This window comes from Odontesthes bonariensis, chromosome 22, assembly GCF_027942865.1.
Source record: "Odontesthes bonariensis isolate fOdoBon6 chromosome 22, fOdoBon6.hap1, whole genome shotgun sequence".
Taxonomy (NCBI): Eukaryota; Metazoa; Chordata; class Actinopteri; order Atheriniformes; family Atherinopsidae; genus Odontesthes; species Odontesthes bonariensis.
In genome coordinates this window covers 181986-196040 of record NC_134527.1, presented here as the reverse complement: position 1 = coordinate 196040, position 14055 = coordinate 181986, and the positions used below count along the sequence as shown (strand labels likewise).

General features: G+C 46.5%; 1 protein-coding gene across 1 annotated transcript; it reads right to left on the bottom strand.

Annotated features, from left to right (window-relative positions):
* Positions 1-397: 397 nt before the first annotated feature.
* wdr36 (WD repeat domain 36) lies at positions 398-13758 on the bottom strand. Its single transcript, XM_075455362.1, has 22 exons — positions 13507-13758; positions 12883-12910; positions 12698-12798; positions 9747-9864; positions 9534-9666; positions 9375-9429; positions 8213-8345; positions 6053-6228; positions 5858-5978; positions 5716-5781; positions 5527-5616; positions 5303-5445; positions 5103-5220; positions 4842-5007; positions 3137-3245; positions 2699-2778; positions 1866-1973; positions 1540-1771; positions 1334-1450; positions 1162-1243; positions 715-902; positions 398-634 (listed from the first exon to the last, which is right to left on the bottom strand). The coding sequence occupies exons 1-22, from the start codon at positions 13651-13653 to the stop codon at positions 485-487; spliced, it is 2661 nt and encodes an 886-aa protein (XP_075311477.1). The 5' UTR covers positions 13654-13758; the 3' UTR covers positions 398-484.
* Positions 13759-14055: the final 297 nt, after the last annotated feature.

Sequence of the window (14055 nt, the reverse complement as noted above, 5' to 3'; positions counted from 1 at the left end):
AGCACCGTCGCCTCACAGTTTCCACACTTTCTGTGTGGAGTCTGCATGTTCTCCCCGTGTATGTGTGGGTTCTCTCCAGGTACTCCGGCTTCCTCCCACCACCCAAAATCATGCATGTTAGGTTCATTTGGTGTCTCTAAATTGTCCTTAGAGTGGTTGTATGTCTCGTTTGTCTCTATGTGGCCCTGTGATGAACTGGCGGCCTGTCCAGGGTGTACCCCGCCTCTCGCACTTTGACTGCTGGGATAGGCTCCAGCCCCCCCGCGACCCGACTGACGGATTCAGCGGGATGGATGGACTGTTATTATTGATCACTGTTTTTACTGATCAATAGGTTCAGATTAATCTGAGGAAGCAGCAAAGTTTCAACATCACAGAAACACAAAATCACACCAAGAAGAATCAAAAACTTTTAATCCAAAACCATGAGTGAGCGTGTGTGTGTGTGTGCACGTGTGCACGTGTGTGAGTGAGTGTGCACGTGTCACAGCAGTGCGGTCTTGGTGTACGACAGCAGACACAGTGATTGGTTGAACGATGCTCGTAGCTCCGCCCACCCCGCCTCCAGCCGCGATGAGAGGCGGAGTAGCGTTGCCATGGCGGCGGCGTCCTGCGACAGCGCCCTGAGGTGGAGCTGAAAGCAAACAGAGCTGATGGTAAACAGGAAGCTGACTTTCACAGTAAAAGACTGCAGCTGCCTTCTGATTGGCTGACCTTTAAGAAAAGCGCCAAGTAGGCGTGAGCAAGGTCGAAGTCCCGCCCACCGACCAGCATGCTGTCAATCATCTGAATGAAAGCAAACAGGAGGCTACTGGCTCCGCCCCCCTCCGACGTCAGGCTGGCGAGCTCCACGGAGAGCGCCGCCGGCCCACAATCCTTCAGGAGACGCAGAGGCCGATCGACTGCGGAAGGGATACACAGTTTAACAGACTCACCTGAACGCACCGTCGGAGCGTCTGAGACTGAAAACCACTTCCTGAAGTTTGAACTTAATTTATCAGCAAAGATCAAATTAAATCAGTTTAAAAGCTTTGATGATGTCATAATAACTTAAGTATATAATAATATATATATTATATATAATATATATTATAATATTAATTCTAATTAACGCAGGTTAATTATTAACTTATAACGTAATAATTAATCATGCTAACTCACATGATCCGGAACGCAGAGCCGACTCCAGAGCAGAACCAAACTCGGACCTCTGAGTCAGCCAATCACAGGCCAGAACCTTCGACTGACACACAGGAAGCACGACCATATTTAGACGCTCAACTTAAACTGACATAAAACACTGCAGGGGGTCCTGGGCTCCGATTGGCTGTACCTGAGGGTCCTGTTTTGCCGTGGGCAAGGTGAATCGAGGCGTGAGACCAGGAACTGTTGGCAGGAAGAAGGGAGCAGTGGGCGGGGCAGTGGGGGGCGCCACTGGTTTGTTCCTCCTCTGTAAACAACAACAACAACAAAACGTGTCACGCGGGGCTCCGCCTCCGCCTCCACCTCGCAGGGCACACCTGTCCGCCGGCCGCTCACCTTGATGTCGTCCAGGTGGAGCAGACTCTTCCATCGAGACTCCGGCAGCAGAGACAGCGTCACAAGCTCCGCCCCCAGCTGCTCAGCTGACTGGTACACGTCCTCAGCTTCCTCTGAGGTCACTTCCTGTTCCTCCTCCTCCACGGTGACGCCGGGCAGCATCTCCTCAGCTGGTTGGTAATCAGCCGGGAGGGGGCGGAGCCCCACAGGCCCACACAGGCTCTTATTGGTCCTGAGGGAGGAGAGCCGCACTGTTATTGGCCGATGGGACTCAAACACTCAAACACACATCGGTGATGTCATCGCTAACTACGGGCCGTCCTGACCAGAGGTAAACGCCCAGACTGTCCACGTGGGCCGTCGCCAGGAAGTCTCCCGTCGGTGACATGGACACGCACACCGGCGCCGTGGCAACCAGGAAGCAATCAACCAGGCTGAGGAGAGAAGAAGAAAACGATCTCAGATTAGCTGCTAGCTTTAGCTGCCGGCTTTAGCTGCCGGCTTTAGCTGCTAGCTTTAGCTGCCGGCTTCAGCTGCTAGCTTTAGCTGCTAGCTTTAGCTGCCAGCTTCAGCTGCCGGCTTTAGCTGCAGGCTTCAGCTGCTAGCTTTAGCTGCCAGCTTCAGCTGCCGGCTTTAGCTGCTAGCTTTAGCTGCTGGTTTTAGCTACTAGCTTTATGGCTTTAGCTGCTAGCTTTATAGCTTTAGCTACTAGCTTTATGGCTTTAGCTGCTAGCTTTATGGCTTTAGCTGCCGGCTTCAGCTGCCGGCTTTAGCTGCTGGCTTTAGCTGCAGGCTTCAGCTGCTAGCTTTAGCTGCTAGCTTCAGCTGCCAGCTTCAGCTGCCGGCTTCAGCTGCCGGCTTTAGCTGCTGGCTTTAGCTGCTAGCTTTAGCTGCTGGTTTTAGCTGCTGGCTTTAGCTGCTAGCTTTAGCTGCTGGCTTTAGCTACTAGCTTTATGGCTTTAGCTACTAGCTTTATGGCTTTAGCTGCTAGCTTTATGGCTTTAGCTGCCGGCTTCAGCTGCTGGCTTTAGCTGCTGGCTTTAGCCGTTTTATTCCCTGTTCATCGAACACAGTGATGTCATCAGGTTATTCTGGAGCGGACGCCATGTTGCCGGTGTTTTCTAACTTTATTCATTTTAATTTTCCTGTTGGCTCTCACCTTCCGGCGGGGAGGTCCCAGGTACGCACAGTGCAGTCCATCGCCACGGTAACCAGCCAGCGGCCGTCAGGGCTGAAAGTCTGAGTCAGAAACAGACAATAATTTCTCTCTGATCAGGAACCCCAAACCAACGTGCACATTACCAACGTGCACAAAGTATGGTGCAATGTGGAGCGTGTAACAGAGTTCTTAATGTTTTGACCTCAGGTTTCTTTTTCCAAATCAGATTCTTTGTGTCTGATGATGATGATGATCAATCCTTCATCAGTTAAATGTTCCCCTTTTCGATAAATATAATTAACTGTTTAAGATTTAAACATCTGGCTTGAAAATAAACAAACATGTCCTTCACGTCCAGATTATCGACGGCACCGATTGATCGTCTATAAATCTGCAGAACAACAAATCGGCACCATTAGCAGCTTCTTGTCAACTCACCATATTATTGATGTTGCCATGGTGACCCGCAAACTTCCTGACGACTCTCCTCGTTTCTATGTCAACTATCACCAACGTGAAGTCGTCCAGCGCTAAAGCTAGCATTCCACTAACAAGGCAAAAACAAAAGAACATGATAGCATCGTGCTGACTGCTAGCCACCTGTCTGTAGCTTCATACTAATAGTTAGCCACCTGTCTGTAGCTTCATACTAATAGTTAGCCACCTGTCTGTAGCTTCATGCTAACAGTTAGCTACCTGTCTCTGTGTAGCTTCATGCTAACAGTTAGCTAGCTGTCTCTGTGTAGCTTCATGCTAACAGTTAGCTACCTGTCTCTGTGTAGCTTCATGCTAATAGTTAGCTACCTGTCTCTATGGAGCTTCATGCTAACAGTTAGCTACCTGTCTCTGTGGAGCTTCATGCTAACAGTTAGCTACCTGTCTCTGTGTAGCTTCATGCTAGCTGGTGCAGCATTCAGCTTCAGCTCTGCTTCCTGTTTCCTCGTCTTGAAACGCCAGAATTTCAGCAGCATACTACGTAGTATGCAGTATGCAGTATGCAGTATGTAGTCTGTAGTATGCAGTATGCAGTATGTAGTATGCAGTATACAGTATGTAGTATGCAGTATGTAGTATGCAGTATGCAGTATGTAGTCTGTAGTATGCAGTATGCAGTATGCAGTATTTAGTATGCAGTATGCAGTATGCAGTATGTAGTATGCAGTATGTAGTATGCAGTCTGTAGTATGCAGTATGTAGTATGCAGTATTTAGTATGTAGTATTTAGTATGTAGTATGCAGTATGTAGTATGCAGTATGCAGTATGCAGTATTTAGTATGTAGTATGCAGTATGCAGTATGCAGTATTTAGTATGTAGTATGCAGTATGCAGTATGCAGTATTTAGTATGTAGTATGCAGTATGTAGTATGTAGTATGTAGTGTGTAGTATGCAGTATGTAGTATGCAGTCTGTAGTATGCAGTATGCAGTATGCAGTATTTAGTATGTAGTATTTAGTATGTAGTATGCAGTATGTAGTATGCAGTATGCAGTATGTAGTCTGTAGTATGCAGTATGCAGTATGCAGTATTTAGTATGCAGTATGCAGTATGCAGTATGTAGTATGCAGTATGTAGTATGCAGTCTGTAGTATGCAGTATGCAGTATGCAGTATTTAGTATGTAGTATTTAGTATGTAGTATGCAGTATGTAGTATGCAGTATGCAGTATGCAGTATTTAGTATGCAGTATGCAGTATGCAGTATGCAGTATTTAGTATGCAGTATGCAGTATGCAGTATGCAGTATGTAGTATGCAGTATGTAGTATGTAGTATGCAGTATGTAGTGTGCCATGGTGACCCGCAAACTTCCTGACGACTCTCCTCGTTTCTATGTCAGCTATCACCAACGTGAAGTCGTCCAGCGCTAAAGCTAGCATTCCGCTAACAAGGCAAAAACAAAAGAACATGATAGCATCGTGCTGACTGCTAGCCACCTGTCTGTAGCTTCATACTAATAGTTAGCCACCTGTCTGTAGCTTCATGCTAACAGTTAGCTACCTGTCTCTGTGTAGCTTCATGCTAACAGTTAGCTAGCTGTCTCTGTGTAGCTTCATGCTAATAGTTAGCTACCTGTCTCTGTGTAGCTTCATGCTAATAGTTAGCTACCTGTCTCTATGGAGCTTCATGCTAACAGTTAGCTACCTGTCTCTGTGTAGCTTCATGCTAGCTGGTGCAGCATTCAGCTTCAGCTCTGCTTCCTGTTTCCTCGTCTTGAAACGCCAGAATTTCAGCAGCATATCAGAGCCAGCGGTGAGTGTCAGCTGGTTCAGTGCGTCCGTGGCAACGCCTCGCACCACGCCACCGTGAGCTGGAGCAGAGGAGGCGGGATTTATGAGGATGATGAACCAATCACTGACAACGGGTGACAGGTGTGTACTAAAACAAACAAACAGGTGAACACACCTTTCTCATTGTCACCATAGCAACCGCGGTGCAGGCCAGACTGCAGGTTGTAGACGTCCACGTGGCCACAGGATAAGCCAATCACAGCGAAGTTACCACAGGAAGTGATGTCAACGGCCTGCGAACAGAGACAGGACGTCATGTGACCGAGCAACAAGGGGGCGGGGCTTAGGGAGCCAACAGTGTAAAGAAACCGTTACCGTAGCGATGGCATCTCTTTTGGCACCTGGCGGCTGCAGGTGATGAGCTCCCATGGTGCACCTCTGGTAGTTCCATGTGGTTGTTGCTAGGCGACCGCGATGACAAGCAACGATGCCGTCCCAGTCTGACTGACGAGTGACAGCTGTCAATCAAAAAGGAGGTGCGGTTTAGACGTGGCCATGGACCTGGCGGCGCTCTGTGGGACGGCGTGTCGGACGCTCACCTGAGCAGAACGCCGTGATGGCCGGCAGACGCAGCTCCTCGTACGACAGCCCTTTCTTCTTCTTCTTCTCCTTCTTCTTATTTACAGAACCTGACAAAAACAAACGTCCCATTCCCACCAGACTCCATTCAAATAATCCAGGTTTTAAGGCCCGATGGAACACGGCGTGATGCCGAGCCGGATACTTACCACGGCCCAGGTTCTTGTTGAACCGCTCGTGCACGGTGGAGAAGGACTGGAGGGTCCCGTCCTGACCTGCAGACACAGCTGTGAGTCACGGGGAAACACCTGAGACCACCTATGTGACGGGTACATATGCAGTGGACTTTACCAGCGCTGAGGATGTTCTTTCCATCGTTGCCGTGGTGATGGATGGTGGTGGGAGGGGCGCTGTGGCCTTGACGACTCCGCAGTAGCCTGGCTCCGCCCCCTTCTTGGTCAAATATCCACACCTGAGGTTAAGGAGACGTTTAGAGAAATCTGGAGATCTGTTTCAGGGGTCCGAACGATCGTTTGTTGCTCTCACCTTGATGGCGTTATCGGCGCCGTTGGTGACCAATAACGGCTCTCTGTGGAGGAATGTTGCTGCGGCAACAGCTGTTCTGTGGGCGTGTCTGTGTTGGGCAACAAGCTGACGGCGTTCCAAATCCCAGAATGCAATGTGGCCCTGAGAGCTGCCAGACGCCAAAATGGGAGGACCATCTAATATAAGAACAGGTGAGGAACATGTGAGGAACATGAACAGGAACTTATTGGCTGTGTTCGAAACCGCCTAGTACTCATACTAACTTTAACTTTTTTAAGTTCCCGGATGCATTCTAGATTCTCCTAAATGTTGAGTATGCATCATGAGGTTACTACTCATACTCAAACTACCCAAGATGCAACGTAACGTGACGTCGCCGATCGCCATTTCCTGTCAAAACAGCAGTTTCAAGCTAGCTACAACGAGGGTAGGTTCACTTCCTATTTTCAAAACAAAAGCACCAATTGTATCGTAATGGCTTTCCCTATGATAAAAGGCAACGGGTATTTTATTTTGTGAAAATAACAGGAAGTGCGTTGCTCACTGCGGCTAGCTTTAGTAGCGCCGAATTCGTGGGAACAAAACTGTAAACAGCCGGTATTTTGTCAGGTTTTCAACACGTTGGGGATCTAAACGACTACTTTCTCTCCTGAAAATGTTTCAAATGTTGCTAAAGTTTACAGAGTTTAGAGCTTAAGGGAAATCAGCTTCAGGCCGGCTGATTTCGGCTCAGGCAGGAGCGCAATGCATTGTGGGTAAACGCTCTGCACACTCTGCAGATCGATGAGTATGCAGTATGCAGTATGCAGTATGTTGTATGTAGTATGCAGTATGCAGTATGTAGTACGCAGTACGTAGTATGCAGTATGCAGTACGTAGTATGCAGTATGTAGTACGCAGTACGTAGTATGCAGTATGCAGTATGTAGTATGTAGTACGTAATATGCAGTAGGTAGTACGCAGTATGTAGTACGTAGTACGCAGTATGTAGTACGCAGTATGTAGTCTGTAGTATGCAGTACGTAATATCCAGTATATAGTATGCAGTATGCAATATGTAGTATGCAGTATGAAGTATTTAGTATGCAGTATGTAGTATGCAGTATGCAGTATGCAGTATGTAGTATGAAGTATGTAGTATGCAGTATGTAGTATGCAGTATGCAGTATGCAGTATGTAGTATGAAGTATGTAGTATGCAGTATGGAGTATGCAGTATGCAGTATGTAGTATGGAGTATGCAGTATGCAGTATGAAGTATTTAGTATGTAGTATGCAGTACGCAGTATGTAGTATGAAGTATTTAGTATGCAGTATGCAGTATGCAGTATGCAGTATGTAGTATGAAGTATTTAGTATGCAGTATGGAGTATGCAGTATGTAGTATGCAGTACGTAGTAAGCAGTATGGAGTATGCAGTATGCAGTACGCAGTATGTAGTATGCAGTATGCAGTATGTAGTATGCAGTATGTAGTATGCAGTATGAAGTATGCAGTATGTAGTATGCAGTACGTAATATGCAGTATGTAGTATGCAGTATGTAGTACATAGTAAGTAGTACGCAGTATGTAGTATGTAGTACGCAGTACGTAGTATGCAGTATGTAGTACGCAGTACGTAGTATGCAGTATGCAGTACGTAGTATTCAGTATGCAGTACGTAGTATGCAGTATGTAGTATGCAGTATGCAGTACGTAGTATGCAGTATGCAGTATGTAGTATGTAGTATGCAGTATGCAGTATGTAGTATGTAGTATGCAGTATGCAGTACGTAGTATGTAGTATGCAGTATGTAGTATGTAGCATGCAGTATGTAGTGTGTAGTGTGCAGTATGTATTATGCAGTATGTAGTGTGTAGCATGCAGTATGTAGTGTGTAGTGTGCAGTATGTATTATGCAGTTTGCAGTATGTAGTAGGCAGTATGTAGTATGTAGTATGTAGTATGCAGTATGTAGTATGCAGTATGTAGTATGCAGTATGCAGTATGTAGTATGTAGTATGCAGTATGTAGTATGTAGTATGCAGTATGCAGTATGTAGTATGCAGTATGCAGTATGCAGTATGTAGTATGTAGTATGCAGTATGTAGTATGTAGTAGGCAGTTTCGAACACAGCCATTTTTCTGACACACAGTGGCACCACATGATGAGTATCGCACCTGTCCTGAAAGCGAGTGTGCTGATTGGTCCCCAGTCCTGCATGAAGGTCATCAGCGTCTCATCCAAACGGATGTTGTGAATGATGATGCGGCCTGTTGCCGTGCCAACACCAACCACGTCCACAGCAGGACTCTGGGAGATGAAGTCTTTATCAGCAGGTTTCATTAGCAGGACTGATCACCTATACACCTGTTCTAGATCAATGATTCTGAAAGCATCTTCAGTCATGGAAGGTCCAACCCTGATCACTGATTGGTCCAACCCTGATCACTGATTGGTCCAACCCTGATCACTGATTGGTCCTGATCACTGATTGGTCCAACCCTGATCACTGATTGGTCCAACCCTGATCACTGATTGGTCCTGATCACTGATTGGTCCAACCCTGATCACTGATTGGTCCAACCCTGATCACTGATTGGTCCTGATCACTGATTGGTCCAACCCTGATCACTGATTGGTCCTGATCACTGATTGGTCCAACCCTGATCACTGATTGGTCCAACCCTGATCACTGATTGGTCCTGATCACTGATTGGTCCAACCCTGATCACTGATTGGTCCAACCCTGATCACTGATTGGTCCTGATCACTGATTGGTCCAACCCTGATCACTGATTGGTCCAACCCTGATCACTGATTGGTCCAACCCTGATCACTGATTGGTCCAACCCTGATCACTGATTGGTCCAAACCTGATCACTGATTGGTCCAAACCTGATCACTGATTGGTCCAACCCTGATCACTGATTGGTCCAAACCTGATCACTGATTGGTCCAACCCTGATCACTGATTGGTCCTGATCACTGATTGGTCCTGATCACTGATTGGTCCAAACCTGATCACTGATTGGTCCAACCCTGATCACTGATTGGTCCTGATCACTGATTGGTCCTGATCACTGATTGGTCCAACCCTGATCACTGATTGGTCCAAACCTGATCACTGATTGGTCCAACCCTGATCACTGATTGGTCCAAACCTGATCACTGATTGGTCCAACCCTGATCACTGATTGGTCCTGATCACTGATTGGTCCTGATCACTGATTGGTCCAACCCTGATCACTGATTGGTCCAAACCTGATCACTGATTGGTCCAACCCTGATCACTGATTGGTCCAAACCTGATCACTGATTGGTCCAAAGCTGATGACTGACCTGCTGCAGGACGGTGACTCCTGCCGACCAGCCGGGGAAGGTGAAGAGCAGCTTACTGAGGATCAAACACACATTTATTATCTCCAGATGTCATCACCAACCTCATGACATCACCAGCCTCATGACATCACCAACCCCATGACATCACCACAGGCTCACCTGGTCTTGATGTTCCACAGCTGCAGTGCACCCTGGGAGCTGCCCAGCAGCACCTTGTTCAGGTAGGTGCTCGGGTGCATCATGGCGGACACGTGGAAGACACTCGGGTCAAACTGCAGCCGCAGGTAGACGTCTGAGATACACAGAGAGCAAAGCATGATGGGTAACCGCTCGGTTAGTCAGCCTGAAGCCCCGCCCCTTCTTCCTGCTCACCTCCCCCCTGCACGTCCCACACGATGACATCACCGCCGCTGTCAGCAGAGATCAGCTGATCGCCCAGAGGAAGCAGCAGGCGCACTTCCTGTTGGTGTCCATGGTAACGCATCACCACCTGTACGGCGAGCCAACAGGATCAACATTCCAAACAGGATGGAACATTCCAAACAGGATCAACATTCCAAACAGGTTGGAACATTCCAAACAGGATCGAACATTCCAAACAGGATCAACATTCCAAAAAGGATGGAACATTCCAAACAGGTTGGAACATTCCAAACAGGATGGAACATTCCAAACAGGTTGGAACATTCCAAACAGGTTGGAACATTCCAAACAGGTTGGAACATTCCAAACAGGATGGAACATTCCAAAGAGGATCGAACATTCCAAACAGGATGGAACATTCCAAAGAGGATCGAACATTCCAAACAGGTTGGAACATTCCAAACAGGTTGGAACATTCCAAACAGGATGGAACATTCCAAACAGGTTGGAACATTCCAAACAGGTTGGAACATTCCAAACAGGTTGGAACATTCCAAACAGGATGGAACATTCCAAACAGGTTGGAACATTCCAAACAGGTTGGAACATTCCAAACAGGTTGGAACATTCCAAACAGGATGGAACATTCCAAAGAGGATCGAACATTCCAAACAGGATCAACATTCCAAACAGGTTGGAACATTCCAAACAGGTTGGAACATTCCAAACAGGATGGAACATTCCAAACAGGTTGGAACATTCCAAACAGGTTGGAACATTCCAAACAGGTTGGAACATTCCAAACAGGATGGAACATTCCAAACAGGTTGGAACATTCCAAACAGGTTGGAACATTCCAAACAGGATGGAACATTCCAAAGAGGATCGAACATTCCAAAGAGGATCAACATTCCAAACAGGTTGGAACATTCCAAACATTCCAAACAGGATGGAACATTCCAAACAGGATGGAACATTCCAAACAGGTTGGAACATTCCAAACAGGTTGGAACATTCCAAACAGGATGGAACATTCCAAACAGGATCGAACATTCCAAACAGGAACAACATTCCAAACAGGTTGGAACATTCCAAACAGGATCGAACATTCCAAACAGGATGGAACATTCCAAACAGGTTGGAACATTCCAAACAGGATCAACATTCCAAACAGGTTGGAACATTCCAAACAGGGTGGAACATTCCAAACCGGATCAACATTCCAAACAGGATCGAACATTCCAAACAGGATGGAACATTCCAAACAGGAACAACATTCCAAACAGGATGGAACATTCCAAACAGGTTGGAACATTCCAAACAGGTTGGAACATTCCAAACAGGATGGAACATTCCAAACAGGATCGAACATTCCAAACAGGAACAACATTCCAAACAGGTTGGAACATTCCAAACAGGATCGAACATTCCAAACAGGATCGAACATTCCAAACAGGTTGGAACATTCCAAACAGGTTGGAACATTCCAAACAGGATCAACATTCCAAACAGGATGGAACATTCCAAAGAGGATCGAACATTCCAAACAGGTTGGAACATTCCCAACAGGATGGAACATTCCCAACAGGTTGGAACATTCCCAACAGGTTGGAACATTCCAAACAGGATGGAACATTCCAAACAGGATCAACATTCCAAACAGGATCGAACATTCCAAACAGGAACAACATTCCAAACAGGATGGAACATTCCAAACAGGTTGGAACATTCCAAACAGGATCAACATTCCAAACAGGATCGAACATTCCAAACAGGAACAACATTCCAAACAGGATCAACATTCCAAACAGGATCGAACATTCCAAACAGGAACAACATTCCAAACAGGATGGAACATTCCAAACAGGATGGAACATTCCAAACAGGTTGGAACATTCCAAACAGGATCGAACATTCCAAACAGGATCAACATTCCAAACAGGTTGGAACATTCCAAACAGGGTGGAACATTCCAAACCGGATCAACATTCCAAACAGGATGGAACATTCCAAACAGGATGGAACATTCCAAACAGGATCAACATTCCAAACAGGAACAACATTCCAAACAGGCTGGAACATTCCAAACAGGATGGAACATTCCAAACAGGATCAACATTCCAAACAGGATGGAACATTCCAAACAGGAACAACATTCCAAACAGGATGGAACATTCCAAACAGGTTGGAACATTCCAAACAGGATCGAACATTCCAAACAGGATCAACATTCCAAACAGGTTGGAACATTCCAAACAGGATCAACATTCCAAACAGGTTGGAACATTCCAAACAGGATCAACATTCCAAACAGGATGGAACATTCCAAACAGGATGGAACATTCCAAACAGGATGGAACATTCCAAACAGGATCGAACATTCAATTCAATTCAATTCAATTCAATTCATTTTTATTTATATAGCGCCAAATACAACAAATGTCATCTCAAGGCACTTAGATAGTAAGTCCAATTCAAGCCAATTGGAATTCAATTAATTAATAATAATCATAATTCATAAAATAATCCAATTCGTTCATATAGAGCCAATTCAAAAACAATTTCCTAGCTAAGAAAACCAACAGATTGCACTGAAAACTTTTTGTTTTTCGGTCCAATCTCCCGGCCTGAGCGGCGTGCCTGAGGCGACTGTGGAGAGAAACGACTCCCTTTTAACAGGAAGAAACCTCTGGCAGAACCAGACTCAGGAAGGGTGGCCATCCGCCTCCACCAGCTGGGGTTTGAGAAGACAGAAAGGGGGGGGGGGGGGGGGGCACCGCGACGGCGGCACTGTAACAACATTCCAAACAGGTTGGAACATTCCAAACAGGATCAACATTCCAAACAGGATCAAACATTCCAAACAGGATGGAACATTCCAAACCGGATCAACATTCCAAACAGGATGGAACATTCCAAACAGGTTGGAGAAATCTGAAAAGCTTCATTTAAAGTTTTACCTCTTTATTCCGGGCGAAGGCGCAGATGAGCCGACCCGTGGCGGCAAACACCAACATCCTGTCGGCCGCCAAGCAGGTGATGTCATCCGAGAGGCTGTTACCTAGGCAACCGCAGCAAGTTACATCACAGCACAGCATGGGCATGAAGAAAGTTAAAAAGTAAAATAAGGAATCAGACTACTTACTGATAGCAACGATGCCCAACCGGTTAACCTGCAGGTAACCAATACAGTCAATCAATAGTTAGTTTCACACATTACATCCACCCCAAAGACAGGAACAGAGACAACAAACATTCAGGTGTAGAATGGTGAAAGGCTGACAAAATCATGATGAGTCAAAGAGGAGACGTCTAGGATGCAGAGCAGCAACAAAATGGAGGAAAAGGAGGAAGTTTGATAATCAATGTGAGATCTCTGTTGGATAAAATGGATGAGCTTAGAGTCCTGATGAGGACACAGCAGGAACATCAGGCAGAGACCTGGCTGCAGGAACAGCTGTAACAGCTCTCTGCTCAGCTTTAAGACTATCCGGGCAGACAGAGACTGCAGACAGAGACTGCAGACAGAGCGCTAACAGGAAAGGAGAAGGATCACAGAGCTGGTTAACAACAGATGCTGTAATCCTGGACCTGGCTGCAGGAACAGCTCTAACAGCTCTCTGCTCAGCTTTAAGACTATCCGGGCAGACAGAGACTGCAGACAGAGCGGTAACAGGAAAGGAGGAGGATCACAGAGCTGGTTAACAACAGATGCTGTAATCCTGGAGTAGCATCAGCGGATCATGGATCACAGGAAAGCTGGTCTTACGTTGAACGTGTGGAAGCTTCTCCCCACCGCCGTCACCACGTAGAACTCGCGGTGCTTCAGGTGGTACCGGAGCGCGTGCGGCACGTGGTTGGAGTAGAGGCCCAGAACCCGGAACCCGGAGAACAAAGAGCTGCCGCCACCCGGCATGTTTACCGGCACAGCCCGATCAACAAACAAACAAACAAACACACAAATGGAGCCGAGAGTCGGAGCCGATCAGGGGAGGTGAAACACATGGAGGAGCAGCGGGGAAATGAGTCCGGCCGGGAACAGGGGCCGCACAAAGGTTCCGCTCAGAGGAAACTTTCATTCCGGCTTCCGTTCTTCTGCTTCTTCTTCTTCTTCTTCTAAAAGCAAACATCAGGAGGGGTGTGATGAAGCGGGTTCATTTAATTCAATTCATTTTTATTTATATAGCGCCAAATACAACAAATGTCATCTCAAGGCACTTAGATAATAAAGTCCAATTCAAGCCAATTGAAATTCAATTAATTGTAATCATATTAGTCCGCTTCGTCTGTTTTTACCGGAGTTAAACAGTTTGACCCT

Bases quoted from the DNA above. Each gene is read 5' to 3' on its own strand.
- wdr36 (XM_075455362.1), bottom strand. From the start codon at position 13,653: ATGCCGGGTGGCGGCAGCTCTTTGTTCTCCGGGTTCCGGGTTCTGGGC. The intron at 9,667-9,746 runs GTGAGCAGGAAG...TGTGTATCTCAG, and splicing joins GTGGGACGTGCAGGGGGGAG to ACGTCTACCTGCGGCTGCAG. The intron at 6,229-8,212 runs GTGCGATACTCA...TTCTTATATTAG, and splicing joins CACACTCGCTTTCAGGACAG to ATGGTCCTCCCATTTTGGCG.